This window comes from Beta vulgaris, chromosome 2 (genome assembly GCF_026745355.1).
Source record: "Beta vulgaris subsp. vulgaris cultivar EL10 chromosome 2, EL10.2, whole genome shotgun sequence".
In the NCBI taxonomy this organism is placed as follows: Eukaryota; Viridiplantae; Streptophyta; class Magnoliopsida; order Caryophyllales; family Amaranthaceae; genus Beta; species Beta vulgaris.
Window position 1 is genome coordinate 23,416,257 of NC_079203.1, and position 22,503 is coordinate 23,438,759.

At 35.5% G+C, this 22,503-nt stretch overlaps 1 protein-coding gene and 1 long non-coding RNA gene across 2 annotated transcripts; both read right to left on the bottom strand.

Annotated features, from left to right (window-relative positions):
- Positions 1 to 8,318: 8,318 nt before the first annotated feature.
- Positions 8,319 to 13,214, bottom strand: LOC104887096 (phosphoglycerate kinase 3, cytosolic). The gene is made up of 7 exons (XM_010671683.4): positions 13,057 to 13,214; positions 12,749 to 12,955; positions 11,063 to 11,140; positions 10,662 to 10,922; positions 9,434 to 9,751; positions 8,858 to 9,016; positions 8,319 to 8,676 (listed from the first exon to the last, which is right to left on the bottom strand). Exons 2-7 carry the CDS (start codon positions 12,941 to 12,943, stop codon positions 8,482 to 8,484), a joined length of 1,206 nt encoding a protein of 401 aa, XP_010669985.1. The 5' UTR covers positions 12,944 to 12,955; positions 13,057 to 13,214; the 3' UTR covers positions 8,319 to 8,481.
- Positions 13,215 to 17,778: 4,564 nt separating this feature from the next.
- LOC125494947 (uncharacterized) lies at positions 17,779 to 22,259 on the bottom strand. The gene is made up of 2 exons (XR_008968004.1): positions 19,614 to 22,259; positions 17,779 to 18,231 (listed from the first exon to the last, which is right to left on the bottom strand). It is a non-coding gene; the product is annotated as an uncharacterized LOC125494947 (long non-coding RNA).
- Between the last annotated feature and the right edge of the window lie 244 nt (positions 22,260 to 22,503).

Here is a 22,503-nt window from a genome sequence, read left to right on the forward strand (position 1 = left end):
CATGCTCCAGCGGATGGAGTATGGCATTACTGCCAACTCTATAGCCATCCAAAGCATTAGCCAGCGTGTTGATACATTTGCCACCGATCAACATCTGGCTATGTTTTCCATGTACGATAATTACAGCAAAATTCATCGGATTGCTGAGACAGATCCACACCCATCTTGGTCACTTGAAACCCGAGTTACAGCCAGCCGGGATCTAGTAGTGGGGGTGGCATGAGCAAGGATGATGAGGAAGATGGTGGCAGAAGTCAGGATGATGAGGAGTAGGATAGTGATGGAGGTGAGGATGATGATGATGATGACACTTACATGGATGACTGATATTCATGCCTTTCCTTTCCCTAGTTCCAATGAGGCCGTTGCCAAATTCAGCTTGGGGGAGGATTTCTGTAAGTACTTCTCTATCTTTTATTGCTTTTTAGGTTAGTTATGTTAGTTTAATTACTTTCAAAAAATGAAAAATCACAAAAATGAAATATTGCTGAAAAAACACAAAAAATACGAGTTGAATATGAATGGATTGATTGCTTCCCTGTGCCCCGAACCGTGCTTTGCAAAAAGATATAATTCATTACACTGGATAGTTGAGCATTTGTGATTGGGATGTTGTGATGTGATCTCTGATTGCCTTGATCTTGAGTGGATTTTGATGATAAAGCGCCTACTTTGACTACATGCTTGAACTGGTTAGATGGTGAGGATTCATTCTAGCCTTTGGATTTATATCTATATCCAGCCATTCTTGTGTGTTAGTTCCTCGTAGTGTTCTTATCTTGATTTTGGCATTGTACTCATTGATTTATGATGACTTTGGACATGTGATGTGATATAGGCGTTCATTTTTTTTAATTTTTAAGCCTAAGAGTTGTTAAATGAATTATTTTCCCCCTACCCTCGCTGAGCCTAATGACTTTTGTCTCTATATTAAGTCACATTACACACCTTGAGCCTTTACAATGATTATTGTCCCAAACCTAACTTAGGAGAGCATTTGTTAGGTTGATATTATGATGTGTGGTTGATTTCGTGGGTTGGTTAGAAATAATATTATGTTGGAACAAAAAAAAAAGAGCAAAAGTAGAGTGAAAAAGAAAAAAAAATCATACATGAAAAGTCTCCATGATCTTCACTCATTAAGTTTCAAAAAAAAAAGTGGCTCCTGAAAAATTATTGAAAATTATACTGAAGGAACAACTATTGGTTGGTTTGTCAAATTTCGAAATTGGTTATTATTCTGGTCATGTTGTTGAAGTCGTGGGAGTTGTTTCGACCACTTCTAGTTTTTACTAGTATTTTTGCTCTCCTTTTCTTGGCTTTTCCACCACATTTCCTAAATAATTTCTCTACCTTTGCCCGAGCCCCATTTTAACCCTGAGAAAGACCTCTTGAGCACGTGTTTGATTGTTTATGGGAATAATACTGTGTCAGTTTGCAAAAATTTAAGATTAAGTTTACTATTTAAGTTCTGAGCCAATATGCTATATGGCTGCAGAGGAACAATCAAGTGTTTAACCATACTTTAGTGAGTCCAAACAAAGTTGTAAAGGACATTATCATATATAAGGTGGCATGTAGGTGTAGTACTCATGATAGAGCAAGTTTGATTAAGTAAGTTGTAGCTTGTTTTTGCTTGGAGGTGGTTGTTGAGTCAGGCAGCTTGTTGCCTAAGTGGAATATTTGTACTTGTTTTTTTTGGTTATCAATAACTACTTTGAATTGCCAAAAAAAAAAAAATCGACCTGATTAGAATGAGCGATATTATACTTTTCTAAACACATCAGAGTGTGAGCGGGAAGGGATATTATGGTTGGGTTGATGAGCGATCGGGGACATATTTTGCTCGCCACAGAATTGAGAGGAGTGACACCTCGGTGAGCACCTTTTAAAGATTTGCATGTTATGTAGGGCAATTGAATTTGATGGTTTGCTTAGGTGATTGGTGGTCAGGGTGATCTGAACACATGAACTTGAAATTTGCTTGCTTGATGCAGTTTGAGCCTGAATTTCTTACATGAGGGTTGAAGCAATTTTATTCATGTTCATGCTCTGCTTTTCTTGGGGACAAACAAAGGTTTAACTTAGGGGAGTTTCATATCATGGTTTTATATAGAGTTTCCCCCTACTTATAAGCTAAAAAGAATGTCAATGGTGCTCTTAGGAGCCATTTTATGCTAACTTTCTCCATCTAGTTGTGATTTTCTGGTTTGTGTCGAATTGCAGGTTTTAAGTAATTATTTCCCTATTTTCTACTACTATATGATAACTACACTGGATTGGAGAGGTTTGATGCTGAGTGCAAGGTCCCTGAGGACACTTTCTGGGACCCTTTCTAAAAGAAGAGTTGATAACTTGGCGCTTGAAGCTAAGAGCGAAGAAACAGCGCAATGGACCCAATCCTATCGGACGGCCAAACCCGATCCTATTGGGCGGCCAAGCCCGATCAGGCACCCACAAATGACATTCGGAAGTCCTTCTCCCGCTCGTAATTCGTAGTTGAAGCTCGATCGGGCGTGCATATGTGTGCAGCTGTCTACATTGCTGATGAAACCTAGGCAGCCCGATTGCATTGGGCGTTGGTCCATTTGGTGCTGAAGAGTAGATTGTTAACTCTGATTTCATCGGGCACGCTTGGCCCGATCGGGCGGTTAACCTAACAGACTAATTTGATATTTTCCAAGCTATTTTTGTAATACTTTTCCTATTCGTTTTAGGTTTAGTATAAATAGCCAAATCAGAATATTATTATTTACCTTTTGTTTAGCTTTTTGTTTTCGTAGTTCTTTCTCTCGAGAGTGATTCATAAACCTTTGTTTATTGCTTTTCTCTTTGGATTCAAGATAAAATCTTTGGATAATTTGCAATTTCAATAATGTTCTTAAATTTGGTAATATTCTTTATTGCTTTCTCTATTATTGATTTGATTCATCTCTTAGTTTTTTGCAAACATTCCAAGTATGAATTATTATATTGATTTTGTTATTGTTTTCATAAACATGAGCGAGTATGTAGTTTTATTTCTAGGATAGTGGGAATCTATTTATGCAATGAGGGATTGATAGAGTCGTCTAATTACCTTCTATTTCAATTGTTTCCTGTGGTTGAATCGTTCATGCTAGATTTATAAATTAGGCCTGATTTGAATTTTTACTATCGCAATACTGAATCTGGTTCGAGAGGAGAGATATCGTATAAGCTTTCAATCATTAGGCAGAGTGATCCTTGACCATGCGAGAGCGGCTTGGTCATCTTTGAGGGAGGTAATGTTCGAGAGAATTTACATGTGCCCTAGATAAATTGACTTTTGGTAGTTATCTTTCGTCCCTGATTTCCCGAATTGTATGCATAGTGATCCATGATTATAGTTATCTATTAATTGATTCATTCCCTCATATTTAATTATGTTATTTGCTTAGTTCAATAAAACAACTATTTCCATCTGATTTAGTTAGTATAATTTTAGAATTCAGATACAATAATATAACTTTCTCCCTGTGGATTCGATCCCGACTTCCTTGACTATTAGTTTGTGGACCTTAGTTTATTTTTGATTAGGTGATACGACTTTAGCCTGTCAGTAGGGTCAATGGGTACGAGTACATTTTGCTGGCTATACTAATGAGGAAGCAAGTTTCTATATTATTTGATGAATGTGAAAAAGCTTTTTAAGTTTTGAAGGAGATTCTCACTATTGCTCCAGTTCCTACTTTACATCTGAAGTGGTTGAGTACGAGATGTATAGTGATGCTTCCAAGAATGGGTTGGGTTGGGTTGTGTTCTGATGCAGCAAAGTAAGGTAGTTGCTTATGCTTCAAGGCAGTTGAAAGTTCATGAAAGGACTATTCGACTCATGATCTTGAGTTAGCAGTGGTGTATTTGCACTTAAGATTTGGCGACACTATTTGTATGGTGTTCCATGTAAGGTGTATACTGACTACAAGAGTTTGAAGTACATCTTCACTCGGTGTGATCTAAATCTGATGCAGCGAAGATGGTTGGAGCTTAAGGATTATGAGTTGACTCAGGAATATCATGAGGGTAAGCCTGATAAAGTGGCCGATGCTTTAAGTCGAAACTCAGCTCACTCTTTGGATGCTGCTATGATTTTTCCTAAAGATTTGTTCGATGAGTTCTGAAAGCTTAATATTGAGGTGGTGACTTAAGGTTTTGTAGCTGCTTTGTTGGGTTATATGAGTGTTGAGCGTGAGTTTTCCCATGAGTTGAGAAGCAACTTGGTTGATCCGAAGCTCGAGAAGATTCGCGAAGCAAAGTTGCAAGGTCGAGCTGAGAATTGCAAGATATGTGCTCATGGTGGTATGAGATTTATGGGGTGATGATGTGTGCCTAATGATGTTGAGCTTAAGGGAAATATTCTTGAAGAGCCTCACATCACACCTTATTCTGTTCATCCTGGTAATGATAAGCTTTATAAAGATCTAAGGGTGAATTTCCGGCAGGGGGGACCTTATATGGGTCCTAGGTGGCTCGGGCCACCAAAAAATATAGTTTCCTTCTAACCTCATCAGACTATAAACCAAAAGATATATCCGTTCTTTTTATAGTTGATGCAACTTTCAATGGTGAACTCTCTAACAACAACTAAATTGTATGTTGGTATTCTTCAACGCGGGTTCGAATATGTTTAGCAATTTTATTCCAGCTTTTCTTCTTTGTTTTCTTCAATCTTTTTCTTTTTGTCTTTTTTCGTTTTTTACATCTTGCTCTTTATGTTTTGTATTTCAACACTTTCCTTTTCTATTTTGGATCTTCAATTCATTATTTTACATAGTTCTATCTCTCTTAATTTTACCTCTAATTTTTTTTTTTTTTTGTGATATAATGGTTTTGTCTCTATTTACATTTACAAAATTTATATGAACATCTTATGAACTTTACTAACACTTAATTCAAGATATTAAAGGTCAAAATTGTAATTGTTAATGAATGTACTTGTCAATCTATATTAAAGATAAAAATAATATTGAATTATTAATGTAAGGAAGTAACTGCTAATAAATGACTAGAATATCATAACGTTTGGTTTTGTAATCATTAAAATTCGGCTTCTCCTTTGTGTATTATGATCATTGTTTATTTGGTTGGTTTAGTTAGGACCCCCCAAATCTAAAATTCTAGATTCGCCTATAATTTCAGGTGGCCTTGTATAGAGAGAGATTGTCGAATTTGTATCTAGGTGTTTAGTCTGCCAGAAGGTGAAGATTGAGCATCAAAGGTCTGGTGCTTCGATGTTGCCATTGCATATTCCTGCGTGAAAGTTTGATTCGATCTCGATGGATTTTGTGATGGGTTTACCAAGAGCTGAAAGTGGTAAGAATGTGGTGTGGGTAATTGTGGATTGTTTGACCATTGTTGTTCTTTTCATTGCGACGAAAAATACCTGGTCTATGGAGGAGTTAGATGAAGCTTATGTTAATGAGATCATCCGTCTACATTATGTCCCTAAGGACATTGTCTCTAACCGTGATCTGAGAAACCTGTCTCATTTCTTGGTTACTTTGCAAGAGGATTTTGATTTGAAATTGAAGTTGAGCACTGCATTTCATGCTACGGCAGATGTCATACTGGGAGAATTACTTAAACTCTAGAGGATATGCTTCGTGCTTGTGCCCTAGAATTTCAGCAGTCATGGGTCAAGTCACTTAGTCTGGTGGAGTTCTCATATAACAACATTTATGAGGTTAGTATTCAAATGTTTGCGTATGAGGCTTTGTATGGAAGAAAGTGTCGTAAACCTACTTGTTGGAGCGACATTAGTGATTCTTTGATTTTGGGGCTAGAGTTGATTCAGGATACTGTTGAGCAAGTGAAAGTGACTCAAGCTAAGATGAAGGCTGCTCAAAATAGGCATATCATATGCTGATTTGCATCGGAAGCCTATTTCCTTTGAAGTTGGGGGTAAGGTTTTGTTGAAGGTTTCTCCTATGAAAGGGGTGATGCGATTTGCTCATAGGGGCAAGCTGAGTCCGAAGTATGTTGGTCCCTAGTGAGATTGTTGAGAGGATTGGGGAAGTTACGTATCGACTAGCTTTGTCGCCTAAGTTGTCAAAGGTTCGTGATGTCTTTCATGTATCGCAGTTGAGTAGATATCGTAGCGATCCTTCTGATGTGAGTCGAGTCGAGTCAGTTTCAGTTGACTCGATTCAGACATATGAGTAACGACTAGTTCATATTATGGAAAATCAGAACCTTGCTTTGAGGACGAAGGTGATTCCTTTCGTTAAAGTGCTTTGGAGGAGTCAAAAGTATGAGGGAGCCACCTAGGAGATCGAAGAGTCTATGACACTTAAATATCCCAAGTTGTTCATCTCAGGTATTTGAGTTATTTGCAGGTTTCTAGGATGAAACTTTAACACCTTGTGTCTTTGCTCCTGATTTTTTGCAATTAATTATACTAAGTTAGTATATTTCAATAAAAAATTAAATATTTTATTACTAAAATATTCTTACGCATGTGAATATGTTATATATATACATTTATATATTGTGTTCTATTTTTATACTTCATCCGTTCTGTTTTGAATGAATCGTATGACCTTGGCATGGGGATTTATGAGAGGAGAGAGATAGAGAGAAAGAAAAATAAGGACCCATGTGATGAGCAGTAAGATCTAGAGAAGTAAAATGTTTCATTTATTTGGAAACAACCTAAAATGACAAGTGTTTCATTTATTTTAGAATGAAGGAAGTATATATTCATTTAAAAATAATTAGTTAATTATTTTAAGGATTTTTTAACTACAATAATACAAACTTTTGTCCTTCTCTCGCAATAATACATACTTTTGATTATTTTTTAATAATACAAACTTTACATCAATATTCCTCCAATAGGTCAAGTTGACTTGTAACCGATAAAACTGGTCAAAAGAAAATTACAAAATGATCTTTCTTTATTCTCCCTCCTCCCCCAATCCCCTACCCACGTGAACCAACTCAGCTTGCTACCTCCTGCAACAAGTTAGTATTGCCCTACTAGAGAAATTTTAATCAAAAGTTTGTATTATTGTGAGAGAATGGGTCCAAAAGTTTGTATTATTCTTGTTAAAAAATCCTTATTTTAAATATTATATTAGTTTCATTATTCCTTTAGGCGTTTAGGATACGGTTTTGTCGCATAGCATTTTATATAATGTTGATGGACCGACTTGAGTGATGAAATGGTGCAACACGTGTGGTGTGCTATGCTGGCCGAATTTCAACAAGTTTGAAGAGGGAGTGAAGAGTTGTAATGATCATTGGGTGTCTCCTTGAACTCCTTTATAATCTCCACTAAATCACCACATTAATCCCTCCTTAAACATGTCATTTTTCCCTTAAAATATCTAATTTTATATCATAAATTTCAAGCACCATTCTTTTCATTCTTCACGCCATCTTGGAAGCAAGAGTAAGGAGATTTTTTTTCTTTCATCAACGTTTAACACGTTATGCTTAAACCTTGTCAATTCTATCATCCTAAAACCTTTACTAATCTAAGTTTTGTTGCTTTAGGAGACAATTCGGAGGACGATACCCTACACACGTGGAGTGCACCTAGTGTCTTGTTGCTACAATATTTTCCCGACGTTCTAGGTAACTAGTCATTATCTTAGAACGCTAGAGAATCGCGATAGTGTTAGGGAAAAGATTAAATTGTTAGGATTATGTTTAGACTTGTTTGATTTATGTTTTAATCTTGGGAATTTGATGAACATATTGTGTAAGTTTGCATGTATGTGCCGTGTACTTTTATTGTTGTGGACAATAGTTTTCATTGCTGTCACTTGTTTGTTTGGTAGAATCTAAATCATGTTATTAGAATTGTTGTTAATGATTTCCTATGATTAGTTTATGTTAGGATGTTATTTCTTGTGATTTTATGATTGTTCCTATGACTTCTCTGTGAATTAAGCTTTACAACTTTGCTCAGGACAATTAGTGTGGTTGTGAAAATGATTTTTAGCGTTCGTTCCTTGGAATACGATTTTTGTTAATTTTTGATTTAATATGGGAATTTTCGTCTAGATGCGTCAGACACGACACATGTGCCCTCTAGGTTAGATGCAAAGAGCTGCCCTCAGCGCACGCATGGTCAAGGCAGGCCTGATGGTATGTTTTCTTGCTGCATAAATTATCGTATAATTTCCTTTAGGTTTTCGAATACTTTCATGTCATATTTGGACAAGTTAGTGGTAGTTAAGTAAGTTAACATAGTTTGGAATTGTTCCGTTTGTGATATTAGATATTGTTCATGGTCCCTTGACAAACTGAACACGGAGACTAAACCTGAAGAAGAGATCCTTCTCACGACGAGAAACCACAGCAAAAGAGAGATACTTAAATTATTGACACCTGTGTTCCAAATATTCTCGGAAAAAAAAGTTTATTTAAGACCTGCACTAACTCCTCTACAGGCAAGAAAAACCCAGTTTTTCATAAACTTCGGGCAAAAGACCAGGCAGCAAGAGAAGATTATACTTAAGCATCATCAAGGGCAAGAACACCGGGCAACGGTTTGCCTTCCAAAAGTTCTAAGCTTGCACCGCCTCCAGTAGAGATGTGGCTCATCTTGTCAGCAAGACCAACCTTCTCCACAGCAGCAACAGAATCACCTCCACCGATGATTGTGGTCACACCCTTTCCACTAAGCTCGGCCAACTTCCTGGCTACGGCCTGAACAGAAATTAAAGTGTAATAGATCAGAACAGACAATTCTACCAATGTCGCAAATCTTTAATAAATGAATGATATTTGCAACCTTGTTTTTTAATGGATTAACCAACCAACCAATACAACAGGAAGTAGTTATGGTTGAATTGGATAATAGATGGAAACATCTTATTTTAACAATTACCTCAGTTCCTGCAGCGAATTTGTCAAATTCAAAAACACCCATCGGTCCATTCCATATGATGGTTTGGGTTTTATCCAAAGCCTCGTTGAAAGTCTTGATAGAATCTGGTCCAATGTCCAATCCCATCCAACCATCTGGGATTGCAGAGGCTGGTACAGTCTACAGAAAAGTACACTATAATGAGACCACATCCATCGTGATAATACTCATCGACATTCGATCATATGAAGACCGGATAAATACAAATAAATTTGCACACTAGCACTTTGAATACTCATGGACATTCAGTCATATGGAGACCACATATATAAAATTGCACCAAAAAAGTCTCCAATACAAACCTTGCTTTCAGCATCAGCAGCAAACTTATCAGCGATTAGAACGTCAGTAGGAAGCATCAAAGAAAAGTACACTATAACGACACCATATCAATCGTGATAATACTCATCGACATTCGATCATATGAAGACGACATAAATACAAATTTGCACACTAGCACTTTGAATACTCATCGACATTCAGTCATATGAAGACCACATAAATAAAATTGGCACCAATAAAATCTCCAATACAGACCTTGCTTTCAGCATCAGCGGCAAACTTATCAGCAATTACAACGTCAGTAGGAAGCATCAAAGATACTCCTTTAGCCTTTGCCTTCTCGATGAGAGAAGTTGCAAGCTCAAGCTTGTCTTCCTCCACAAGAGAGGATCCAACTGAGATTCCTTGGGCTTTGTAAAAAGTGAATATCATACCTCCTCCAAGTATAAGATAGTCCACCTTAGCTAACAAGGACTCAATCACACCAATCTTTGATGACACTTTGGAGCCACCAACAATAGCAGCAAAAGGTTTCTTGGGGTTTGCCACAGCTCCGACTAGGTAGTCGAGCTCCTGCAATAGAGTAAATAAGCCATCTATCAACAAAAACATTACCTTACAACCAATGATTCAGCATACTCGATTAATTAACAAAGCAGTTATAATCTTAAAAAGAAGTAACCAAACAGAACAGTTTTTTTTTAAAAAAGGAACATTAGGGAAGTATCAAACAGAACATAAAGGCCTTGTTTGGAAGAGAGGTTTGGGGTAAAAAATTAGAAGTTTGAGCTCATATTAGAGGATTTGACTAGTCAATCCCCTAATTTGAGTGTTTGGTAAAAAGAGGTTTCAATTAGCATTTTCAGCCCAAAAAGCTCTTTTTGAAAAAGTTGGATGGAGGAGCTTTTTGACATTAGAGGTTTGGGAATGAGTGGGCCGATACATTTATGTCCTAAAGTTGTTAAAAATTACATTAATGAATAATAAAATATACAACAATAAATTATTATGCACATGTCCTTATTGGTCATGTTGCACAATAATGTAACAATCAGCTATCAACTACTTACCAAACACCTTTATACAAACAGCTAATACAATCAACTAGTTAAATCATCTAATACAATCAGCTAACGGCTATCAGCTAATACAATAGCTAACAACTATCCACTAATTGCCAAACAAGGCCAAGATGTGGCCAGACACTTTCAAGCCATCACTTAAAGTCATCTCAACAGAAGTATGATTGGGTGCAATAAAACTACCACATTCAGTGAGTGGACTCAAAAGGCGAATTGGATAGCGAATCAGGTAACATTGGTTACCCTACACATGTTAAGATGGAATAGTAATTACAGAATTCGGAAGTTAAAGATCAAAATAGAATTTAAACACTAAATGTTAAATATTAATTAAAAAGTAAAGAACTCCAGTATCAATGTCCCTAGATAGAACAGGAATACTGCACTTATAAATCAAGTACCTTCTGCATCAAGTAGCCAGCAACAGAGGGCTTCAAATAATTGGCAACACCCTCAGTGGAAGCATGAGCTCTGTGGGCAGTCCCAAATGCATCATTCACATACACATCTGCTAGAGAAGCCAATTTCTTTGCAAATTCAGGGTCATTCTTCTCTTCCTCTTTGTAGAATCTCACATTCTCAAGAAGCACAACACCTCCTTCAGGCAACTCAGCTACCATTTTCTCAACTTCCTCACCAATGGAATCTTTTGCCATTTTAACCTGTACCAAATTACAGATACAACAAGAAAGTGTTAGTCATATAAATCATTCTTTTGTTTCACAATTCTTTTTTTTTTTAATGTAAGAGGAGGTTTATTCACAACAGACACCAAAACACAGAGACCAATGGGGGATCAGACCTCACATCCAAGAAGCTCAGAAAGCCTTGGTACAAGGGGCTTCAAGCTGAATTTGGGAGTGACACCTTTTGGACGTCCCTGGAAGCAAATAGGAAACCAAGATTATCATCAAGAAGATAGCGCCATAACAAGAAAAACAAAGTTCCAATAGAAATCGAAAAACCTAGATCACACATGCACATTCAGTAAATTGTGGAAGCAAATAACCTCTTGAAAACCATATCAAGTACCCTCTTACCTAGAAGTACAGAAGATAAGTTGTAGAGCACAAGGCCAAAAGTGAGAAGGGAAAACCATAAAACAGGAGAAACCACACCTTTCCAACACATAGCAAAGTCGTTTTAGTGAATGCAAGTACAAGGGCAATTTCATATTTCATACTACCAGAAAATGAAGGCAAGCAGAGGTAACGCCAGCATAAAGTGGTATCACAATTTTCAAAAACTTGAATTAAAAAAAAAAGAAAATATCACAAAATCTTACATCTTTAAGTATAACTCAAATATCACTCGACCAAGATTAACTCAATTCAGATCAGTTTTAAAAATCTACAATGCCATGCAAAAGAGCGCCAAAACCACAACCATATCTAAAATCCAGTTTAGATCACCTCGATTCCTAGAAAATAAATTCTTCTTCTCTTTATATAGATCACGAAGAAACTACAAAGACACATATATACTATACTGTCAACAAATCTGCTATTTTCACTCACCTAACTTACAAAAGCAAGAGCCCAAAATATACATCATAGATATACATCCGATAAACTGAAAGCTGTTACTTGAGCAAAAAGCCTGAAAGTCTTTCTCATGTCTAAGAAGTGAAACAGATACTGCACTAAATGCACCTGATAAGCTTCAGTAGCCCAAAAGAATCAATTTTTTGCAATCAATTGAGAGATAACTACCCATTAACCCGTTTAACATAACATATCTCATGCCACCAATTCAACAGAAACCCAGATACAGAACAATATAAACCACCAAACCCATTTCACAAAAGTTCATCCGATAGGAAAAGAGACACACTCCCTGCATTCAATACTATAGTTCGCGTCTTTTTTAGTGTCCCAAAAATTGCTCCCCTTTCAGATATTTCAACTTTTAATGGTTTAGGCTGGAATCCATGAAATGTTAGGGCAATAATGGTTAGAAATATGTAATGGTAATCCTAATAGTTAATTTTGGTTTCAATGTAGTTCTGGTTATATTTGGCCATATGATTTTTTTACTATTAAAATAAAAAAAAAAATCTAGCTTAACAGTACAAGTACATCATTGAAATGATAATATTCTTCAGTCTACTCGATTCTCATGAAAAATGAGAAACAGGCGTTATATCATGAGAGAATGGAGTATGTTATTGTTTCAAACAACCCAGAAAATTATATACATCATGCAACAAATTCAACAAAAATCCAAACCCAGAATAACATAAAACACCGAACCCGTCTCACACAAGTTTCACCCCGTCAAGTATAACATTGTTGCAAACAAACTCAGATTTATATTTCTATTAAAATCCAAAACAAAAAACACTACATTCAGTAAACTACATCGATTAACACGAAATCTGAGCTACAAATTCAACATAATTTACCAATCAACAAAGGCTTAGCAAAACAAATCAAATCATAAAACTCAAAGAAACACAAATTAAAAAAAGCATGAGTATTGATTTTACCAGATGACTGCAGAGGATGACTTTAGCCCCATAACCAGACAAGTATTTAATAGTGGGAATAGCAGCACGAATTCTTGTATCATCAGTGATGTTACAATTATCATCTAATGGAACATTTAAATCAACCCTAACAAATACTCTTTTCCCCTTCAAATCTGATTCTTGTAGTGTTGATACACTCCTTTTTGTCGCCATTTTTAATCAAATCTAATAAAAAAAACAAATGAATAAATTCAATGATTAAAAAAAAGTTACAGAGATCTTGAAATTAAGGAGAGAGAAAATGAGTTTAGATCTATACAACTTACAAAGAGAGTATGAAGTAGAAATCAAAATGGGTGGTGAAGTTAGATAGTGGAGAAGGTGCGAGAAAGCTTTTTTTTATATAAAGGAAGGAGTGGCGCACGATAAGTAGTTGTGTGGTAAAGTTATTGGAAGTTGCTATAACTTGATATATTCCCTTGTAAATAAATAAACGTGGTGCGCCGTTGGGTTGGCCTTACCAGATACTTGCTGCTATTTTTCTCTTTTCTCCTGACCCGCGGGCCTTGTGTTAGCCTGTTAGTAAATTAGCAAATAGCAAGTTTTGCAATTTGCATATATATGGAATATTCGTAGAATTTTTGACGAAGTTTTGAAAATTAAATATTATGAGCATCTCAATCATTTTCAAATTTTCATTGCATGAGTCTTGCTTGATCATCCATGAGGCATGAGGGGGTCGACAATAAGATAAAAGTTGTGTCCAATATAAATTCATTTAATTTTATTATACGGTGAACCAATTTGCAAATTATATGGAAAAAATTTCGCATCAATTCTAGTAATTGATTATCTGGTAGACAACACTAATCTAAGTAAAGACTCTCTCTAGCTTTTATTAGTTTATCCATTTATTTGGATCACATTCAACGAGACACTAATTTGTTCCTTGATTTCTCTAATCATCAATAAGCAAAAATTACAAAAAAGTTGATATATGGATAAAACACATTGAGACGAATCTAACAAGATCGCACATGACTATATTTTTCTTTACGTATAAATTGTAATGTATAATGAAAGTCGTGTATGTGAATTGTGTCAAAAGTCAAAACAGGTAAACTAGTAAAAACTGGACGAAGTATGAAAGAACCTGATTTGTTTCATGAACAATATACTACCTCTTTGAGCATGCATCATTTGCTTTTTTATGTATTTCAGACACTAATCTACCTCCGTTTCATAAGACATGCACCATTTTCTTTGAAAATTAATATCTCTAATTGTGTTTAAGTAAAATTTATAAACAATTGGTATTTGGTATCCGCACATTGAGGCGAATTAAATAAGATCCCGCTTGACTAAGTTTATTCTTACACGATGATGAGACAACGATTGTTCAAATGGTAAATGGTGCATGCATTATGAAACAAAGTAGTCGTAATCAAAGTCCAAATAGATAGGCTTTGTTTAGCAATAGCGTTTGAGGAAGCGGGTAAAGGTTTGATAAAGTCGAAAAGCTACCCGGGAAAAAAAAAATGAGTGTTTGGCAAGGTAGTGGTTGTAGTAGAGGATAGAGGTTTAGGTATAGTTTCGGTATTGGTAGAGAAACGTTTCGTACCTCAAAGTTTCACAACGATAATTAGCAGTGAAACTAATCTAATCTAATTATTTTCATGTTTTCTTTTTCTTGAAAAAAATATCAAGAAAAATATTTCAACGTTTGCTTGCTAAAAAGCTAACAGATTGGGAGAGATCGTAGCTTATAGAAAAAAGAAACTGCCCATGAAATAAAGGGCAACAACTACCTCCCAAAAAGGTAATCTTACCACTCTATGTGGTTAAATGTCCAGCCAATATGGATGACGAGGAGATGATGTGGTGGATTTTGGTACAGTGGATGCGTCATAATCTGATGATAGGGTTCCACTCATGGTTGTAGGACGTATGTTGACTGAAAGAACGTTGAACGTTAAAGCTCTTAAACAGAATATGTCCCAAGCACGGATGCTGGTAGGAAAGGTGATCATTCGAGCAATCAGGTCAAATTTATTTGTCTTTCAATTTTTCCATTGGTGCGATAAAGAGAAGGTCATGTCAGGGAGACGATGGTGCTTTGGATATAGCCTCCTCATCCTGAATGATATCATGGGAAATGAACAACTAGCTAGATGAGGTTCTGCTAAATTTCCCCCATTTTTGGGTGCGAATTGATTATGTATCATTTAATTGTCGTTTTGATGCTCGTGTAAATGTAATTGCAGCAAACCTTGGTGCTCTAATGGAGATTGATGAAGATGGGTGCGACTGGGATTAGAGAAGGACATGAGAATGAGGTTTATAATGGATGTGAGAAAGCCTATTTAAAGAGTCCAGAATGTCGTAAACAGAGAAGGGAAGGTTGTGAAAGTTAAACTCAATTACGAACAACTTACATTCTTTTGCTTCATGTGTGGGGTTATGGGGAATAGTGGGAATGATTGTGTGTTAGTTTAGGAGGAAAAATAGAAATGTGGTCCACGATGGGGTATGTATCTAAAGGCATCACCGAGGAAGGGTAGAGGGCATAGTGTAAAGGAGGTGAAGGTATATGCTACAACAAAGAAACTCCTATTTGTTCCAAAGAAGTAAGGATTTGTTGGTTCAACAAAGGATCCAAGTTCAACAAATAAGGACTTTGATAAAGACAGTCTTATATTGACTACAAAAACAGATAATGCTCAACTTAATGTTAAAGATAACACCATCACTGTAACAGTAGAAGAGGAAAATGAACAGATTTACAGTGATACCAATGTAGGGCTACATGTGCTGGTATCCTTGGGGGAAAATGTAGAAGACAAACGGGAGGCTCCAATGGACAAGAGCGTAAGTGTTAAACCCCCCCCCCCCCACCTCCTTCAAATATGATCACATCTACTTTATAAGTACCAACTATTTCCTTCTTTGTATGAGGCACTCCGAATGCAAAAACAAAACACAGGAAGGTGTGGAAGATCATGAGCATGAAGGAAAAAGGAGCGAGTGCAAGTATGACAACGGAATGGTTGATAAAGTGGGAGAAAAAAGGAAGACATCATGTGAAGGTGAGGATGTAATGATGAAAAAGAGTCAGAAGGGAGATTGAAGGTGAACTTTTTATATGCCAATATACTATCAGAAACAATAGTAGCGAAGGTTGCCAAACAACCCACGAACCACAATGATAGCCCTTACTTGGAATTGTTAGGGATTGGGGAGTCTTCGGGTGGAAAATGCTCTTAGGGACACTATTTGCATTGAACACCCCAATTTCGTCTTCCTCTCGGAGACGAAATTAAAAGGTACTAAGAAGGAAAGTGTGAAGAGGAAACTTAACTACTATAATTTTTTGAACGTTGATTGTGATAGTGATTAGACAGAGGAGGGGAGGCTTTGCCATGTTATGGGACGAGAATTTAAACCTTACCCTTAGGTCCTTTTCACTATATCATATGATTTTGTGGTTACTACTAGCAGTGGAAGTCAATGGAGACTCATAGGAGTTTATGGTCTCCTAGAGGAAGAAAGGAAGCATGATACATAGAGAATGTTGGTGGAACTTGGGGCTGAATGTACAATGCCATGGCTTTGTCTCAGAGATTTCAATAGTATCTTGAACCATGACAAAATGTGGGGGGAACCCGAAGAATCATGTCAGAGATTGATGCATTTAGGCAAGCCACTGATTTTTGTACCCTTCGAGACATTCATTATGAGGGTCACCCTTTTACATGGATAAACAATAGACAGGATGGGGCCCTACAAGAAAAATTGCTTATAGAGGCAAGGTGCCTCTAAAAACTAAGATGTAGCCTCTAATTACTTTTTGGAACAAATAATTGGTTGCCTCTAATTAGTTGCCTCTAACAAGAAACGAGTTTGGCTAGCAGGTCAACTGTGAACAGGTATGAAAATTGCAGGTCATCAGTTTAGTTACAAACGATATAATTTGAAATAGATTAGTGTTAAACGGATGTAAAACTACGAATTAGTTTAGTAACTAATCTGATGAAGGTATAAATGTTTACAATTGTATAAGATGATATAATTTTATTTATAATTTCACCCATATAACATTACAAGAATAAAACATTAAAAGTTTATACCATATGTTGTAGCCTAAAAAATCAACGGCTCTGGTCAGGAGTTTGCTTCGGGATTTGAATCAATCATTGTTGCACAAGTCTCCGATTTCAAGAACCCATCTTTGGGAGTTGTGATATAAGTTGCTAGTTTTACACTACATAACATTTGGCGCCGTCTGTGGGAAGACGCAACAATGACGGACTGTCACTCTTCGAATGTGGCAAGGAACAGAAGTTTTAGAGTTCAGGTGGATGATACCGTTGATGACGAGAGGCCACCTCGAGGCAGGGATCAGGGCCATGCTGCCGTTCACCTCGAGGGTAGGACTGTAACTCCAGTCATCCAAGAAAATCTTGACCGTCCAGTGACTGCTGGTCATTTGGAAAATGTATTAAATGACTTCCAGGCCAGGATGGCCGCTGTTATGGAAGAGCAGATTAAGAACAACATGCTATTTTTTCAGATGAGTCCGAGAGAAGAGGCAGCTGCGCCACTTAAAGGGCGATCCCAAGAGGGTCGTCCAGGACCTACACTACTACATAATTAACCTTAAGTAACACCTAAAAAATGTTACTAAAAGTACTTAAAGTGTTACTATAGATAATAGGTAACACTTATTTGGGTGTTACATCTGCCCGTGTTACCTATGCTATTAGGTAACACTTTTAAATGCTTGTAGTAACACTTTAACAAGTGTTACTTAAAATTTTCTTATGTAACACTTTTAATGTCTATTATAACACTTTTAAAGTGTTACCCACAATTTCTTATGTAACACTTTTAATGTCTATTGTTACACTTTTAAAGTGTTACCCACAATTTCTTATGTATCACTTTTATATCATTAGTAATATCTTTTAGTCTTACAATTAGCCTATAGTAACACTTCATTCAACATTAGGTAACACTTTTTACCATCTCTTGTAGCGCCTTATAGGTAATTAGGTAACACTTTTCTTTAATATATATATTTATTTGAAATTACAATAAAAATACTAATCAGACTATAAGAAATTAATATATGTTATATTACAATAATGATTTAGTTTCATACACCGACTAGTGCTATATTTCCAAAAAGAAACTAATGAAAAATAAATTATGTACTATATAAAATCACAACCTTCCAACAAGCAACATATTCATATGATAATCTGACATTAGACCTAATAGTCATATATCTAGTCTTCATCTTCTGTCATCTCGCCATATGCACGCACCTTCCTAGTCCATGTATGCCAATTTGTCAATACTTCCAACCCGGAGTTTTGTTGTGAAGAATGATCATCTCATCTCCGATCCATCTTTAGTCCACCCGCCATATGCATATATTTTTTTAATGACCTCGATATCATGAGTTGATACTTGAATTCTTCATTTTGCTTATCTTGATCCTATAATGAAAAAAATTAAAGATGAAACCTTCAACAACAATATTATTTATTCATAGGCAAAGAAAGTAAATATATTAGAAATTCAAAATAATATCATGAAATATGAATATGGAGAAGTGGCTACATTTAAATGATAGTATGTTGCTTGAAATTTTTCTATGCCACACGAAAGCCAGCCAGAAGAGCTAGAGAGGGGAGGGAAAAGAGATAAAAAAGACATGTAGATGTTCATTAATAATGAACTCCTATACCACTTTTGACTAACGGAATCCTAAATCTAGATCCTATTTTTTCAGTTCACTACCACACAAAACTCAAGAGCTAAATGGAGTTTAAGCTCTCTACTACAATAACAAGCTTGTTTACCTTGCTACTATTTCTCTCTTGTTCTCTAAAATAGAAAAATAACACTAATATTAATAAAGCAAAAAAATTAGTGCATAAACACTATAAAAAAGCAGAATAGATACATGTACTAGTTCCAAAAACCAAATAATAGCACATCCTTGAAATCTGAAGGTGGCATTGAGTCCAAAGCATTTTTATTTTCCTATCATCATCATTATCGTATGAACTTAAGTGTTCTTGATTTATAGTGCAATTATGTCTATTTGAAACCTCCCAATCGATGCTAACACAGGCTCTTTCCTTTCTTTAAATATCATATATTTCATTGATAATATTAATAAGATGAGACACATAGTTAGGTAAGGTTATTAAAGACAATAGAGAATCGAAAAGGTCATCTAATGAGGCGCATACCTTAACTCCAAATATATTTCCTTGTCTACCACATGATGCCAAGTAAGCTTGCTCAGTACCGCTACATAAGAATTACGAACTAAAGTACCCAAGAACCTCGAAATTTCTAGAAAGTTTTCTTATCTTAACCAATAGGCCTCTCCATTTTATTAAAATTAATAGGCTTGCGGTCATTTAATGTCCAATTATGGACATCTTTGCACATAGTTGACCCTCTAGTTCGCTCCCCTTTTAAAATGCTACTCAAAAGTTGATAGAAAAAGATCATTTAAAACAGGCCATAACTAATTACACTGCCATGATTAAAGTAGAATTCAACAGATACTCTCTTTGTTTAAATGTAACACTGTCTCAAGCCTTCTTAATCAAGAATTCAACAAGATAAACTTTGAAAAAGTTGGTGGTATTAATCCTCTTCCTCATAATCAAGAATTCAACAAGATAAACTTTGAAAAAGTTGGTGGTATTAATCCTCTTCCTCATCCTAGCACTCCATTTAGGAAAGTATACAAGCAATACTAATTGCAGCTACTTCTATCTTAAAATGAAACAACTTATTTTCTACATGCAATAAACAACAAAATACATGTAATTATTATTTCCAAAGGATATGTACATACAAAAGTCCAGCAATAGATTAAGCTTCAAGCTGCAAGTCCAATCAATCAACTGCACATGTTTTATATATGGTTGTAAAGCCTTCAACAACAGTAGATGAAAGTAATTTTATAGTTATTCATATAATATGTTTATAGTCTTCTATGATGAAGTTGTTATGTAACACATTTCTTATGAATTTGTGTATACTGTTAGCCATTCATATAATACGTTTATATAGATAATTTGTTATAAACTGGGTTGAGAACAACACCAACTCAACTCAAAAGTGGTGAAAGTCAAGAACATAAATAGAGTTGTAGACTTGCACTAGACAAATTATGAAGTAGGAGGGAATTAAAAGATAAGAAGGGAAAGTAATTACCTGCTAGTTCTCTTTCTTGTTACTGGTCACGAATATAACAAATTGAAATAAAGCATCTGATTTGTACTATTCTTAAGCACCACAAGACTTATATTTTCTGCTGCAATCTATAAAACGATAAATCATAACAATTTCAAAGAGTGTACCAGGTTAGTTAAAAACTTTAATTCAAAAACTGAGCATCAACCTTTTCAGAATGAGATGTCAATGTTTTTCCATTTTGTCATTGTCATCCTCTTCATTCTAGTGGATTAGTTATTGCTTATTGCTAGCTGATGCATTCATTACAGACTGATGCCAAGCACAACAATCTATTATGCACCCATACACCAAGCCACCTGTCAAGCTAACTTATGCCACTAACTCCTTGTAACAAAGCTTTTAAGCATATATGTAGATCTAATTCTCTCTATTTAACAATATATGGAAAAGATGGTGATTTTCTCGGATTGCAGAATAATTATCAACTTACAAACTTGTTCATTTTTGGGTTAAGGTAGTAACTTTACTATTGATGCTTACCACTTCTTTAGAGATGTTCCTTCTACCTTTGTTTATTTTTCTAGTTCATTGGATTTTTAATGCATGGAGATTGGGGTGGCCAAAACTATTTGATGATTATCTCAGAAAAAGTAGGAAAAATAGACTACATGTATCATATGAAGAAAAGTTTAATAAGTTAAGAAAATAAGGAGTAATGGAAGTTCTCCAAAATACAGTAACAACTGCAACATGATCTAAACTGCCACCATTTTGCATAGCACAAGGAGCAGATTGAGGGGATTGAAGGTTTAAGCTCCCAATATCTAGATGAAGAGGATAAGATGGGGAAAAAGAACTATATTAAGTTTGGGGAAATTTTTAAGCAACCCTATATTCATAGTCAAATGCTGAAACAAAATAAACTAATTAACTGTCCTAATATGCACTTCAAGCTGTACAAGTCACACACAAGGCTTGAAATCATATAGTCCAGTTTCACCGACCCCCATCTAGTCAGCCAAATTCCTATTAAGTCAGAGAAACAACAGGAAAGCTCCTCATGAAAACAATCAATTACACTAAAACCTCATACAACCTAACAATTAAGAGGGACATAATCACACTAATAATAAAAAACCAAGAAAAGTGCAGGTAGATTACCTAATGGAGTTCAAAGAGGTATCAACTAGTAACAGTAAGTAACATTAAACAACCAAAAAGTAAGCAATATTGTACAAACCTCCCAGAATTGTTAGTGGAATTGACAATATAGAGAAAAAAAACCGCAAGAAAGCTTCTAAAATCTCATAATCATCGTCAATGGCGGATCCTTTAATTTAGACTCAGTGAAGCAGGCGAAAATGAATTTCAAGCAGATAATGCACCGAAGGATGATTGCAGGTGCCGGGAAACCACTAATTGTAAGTGCGCAAACCAATTGTAGGTGCTAAGGGCAGATCGTCGCCGCCGCAAAACGTAGGCAAAATTAGTAAATAAAAAATATAGAAGATTGATTCATAAATTCCAACATAATTAACCATCAAATCTCAAAGAATGATAAGTCGAGTGCAGGAGAGTAAATTTGAGTGCCTAAATCAATGGAAAGATATGCCAATCAGTGAGTTTTAGGTAATGATATGGATAATTAGTCAAAACAGCAAAAAGTTTTGGTCTAGTAATAAGAAAAATCAAGCAAAAGCAATGAAATGAAAGCAGGTATTCAGAAAAAAAGGAATTGAGAACAAAAATTTATGTACGGTAATGAAGGGATTTCTCACAAACGACTTACAGCAAGAAAATTCGATTGAACCTCGTCAATTAATACGAACTTCAATAATTCGAAGATGTGATCTTCATTCCGACAATTAAAATGAATTCGAGTAGTATTACAGCTGAAATTTGATGAAAAACGAAAAATTAGATTACAAATTCTCGACTGAAAATGATGATTTCAATCACGGTTTTAACAGTTACAGAAGATAAAGGAGAAGATTCGAGAAGAAATTTATGGAGATATTTTGCGAGAAACTAATCGCAAATTGAGGAAATCTAGATGAAAATTTTATCGAACAAATTCAACAAAAAGGCGAAATTTTGAGAAAAGATATTAGCGGAAGTTGTGCTAGGATTGAACAAAAACATGTCAAAGTTTGCTTGAACTCCATTAATGGAGCTTGAAGAAAAAGTAGTAATGGAAAGAGGAGAGAGTAGAGACGAGGGATGAGAGAAAGTGAAATTTAATTTGGGGCTTAGGTTTTCTAATTTTTCAACTTCCGTAGACTCAAATAATTGCGCCAAAATCACCAATGGTTAATGATGTTTGGCTTACTATTATTTTTTTCTAACTTTTATTAACCTACAACAAATGTTTAAAAGCTAATTATTAAATAGAAATTTTAAATTCACTATTTTACAGTTTTTAGTGTTAGTATTTTAGAAGTGTTACTTATTTTAAAAATCCTAGTGTTACTATTTCAGAAGTGTTACCTATTACGAAGTTTATAGTGTTACCATTTCAGAAGTGTTACTATAAAATGCTACATATT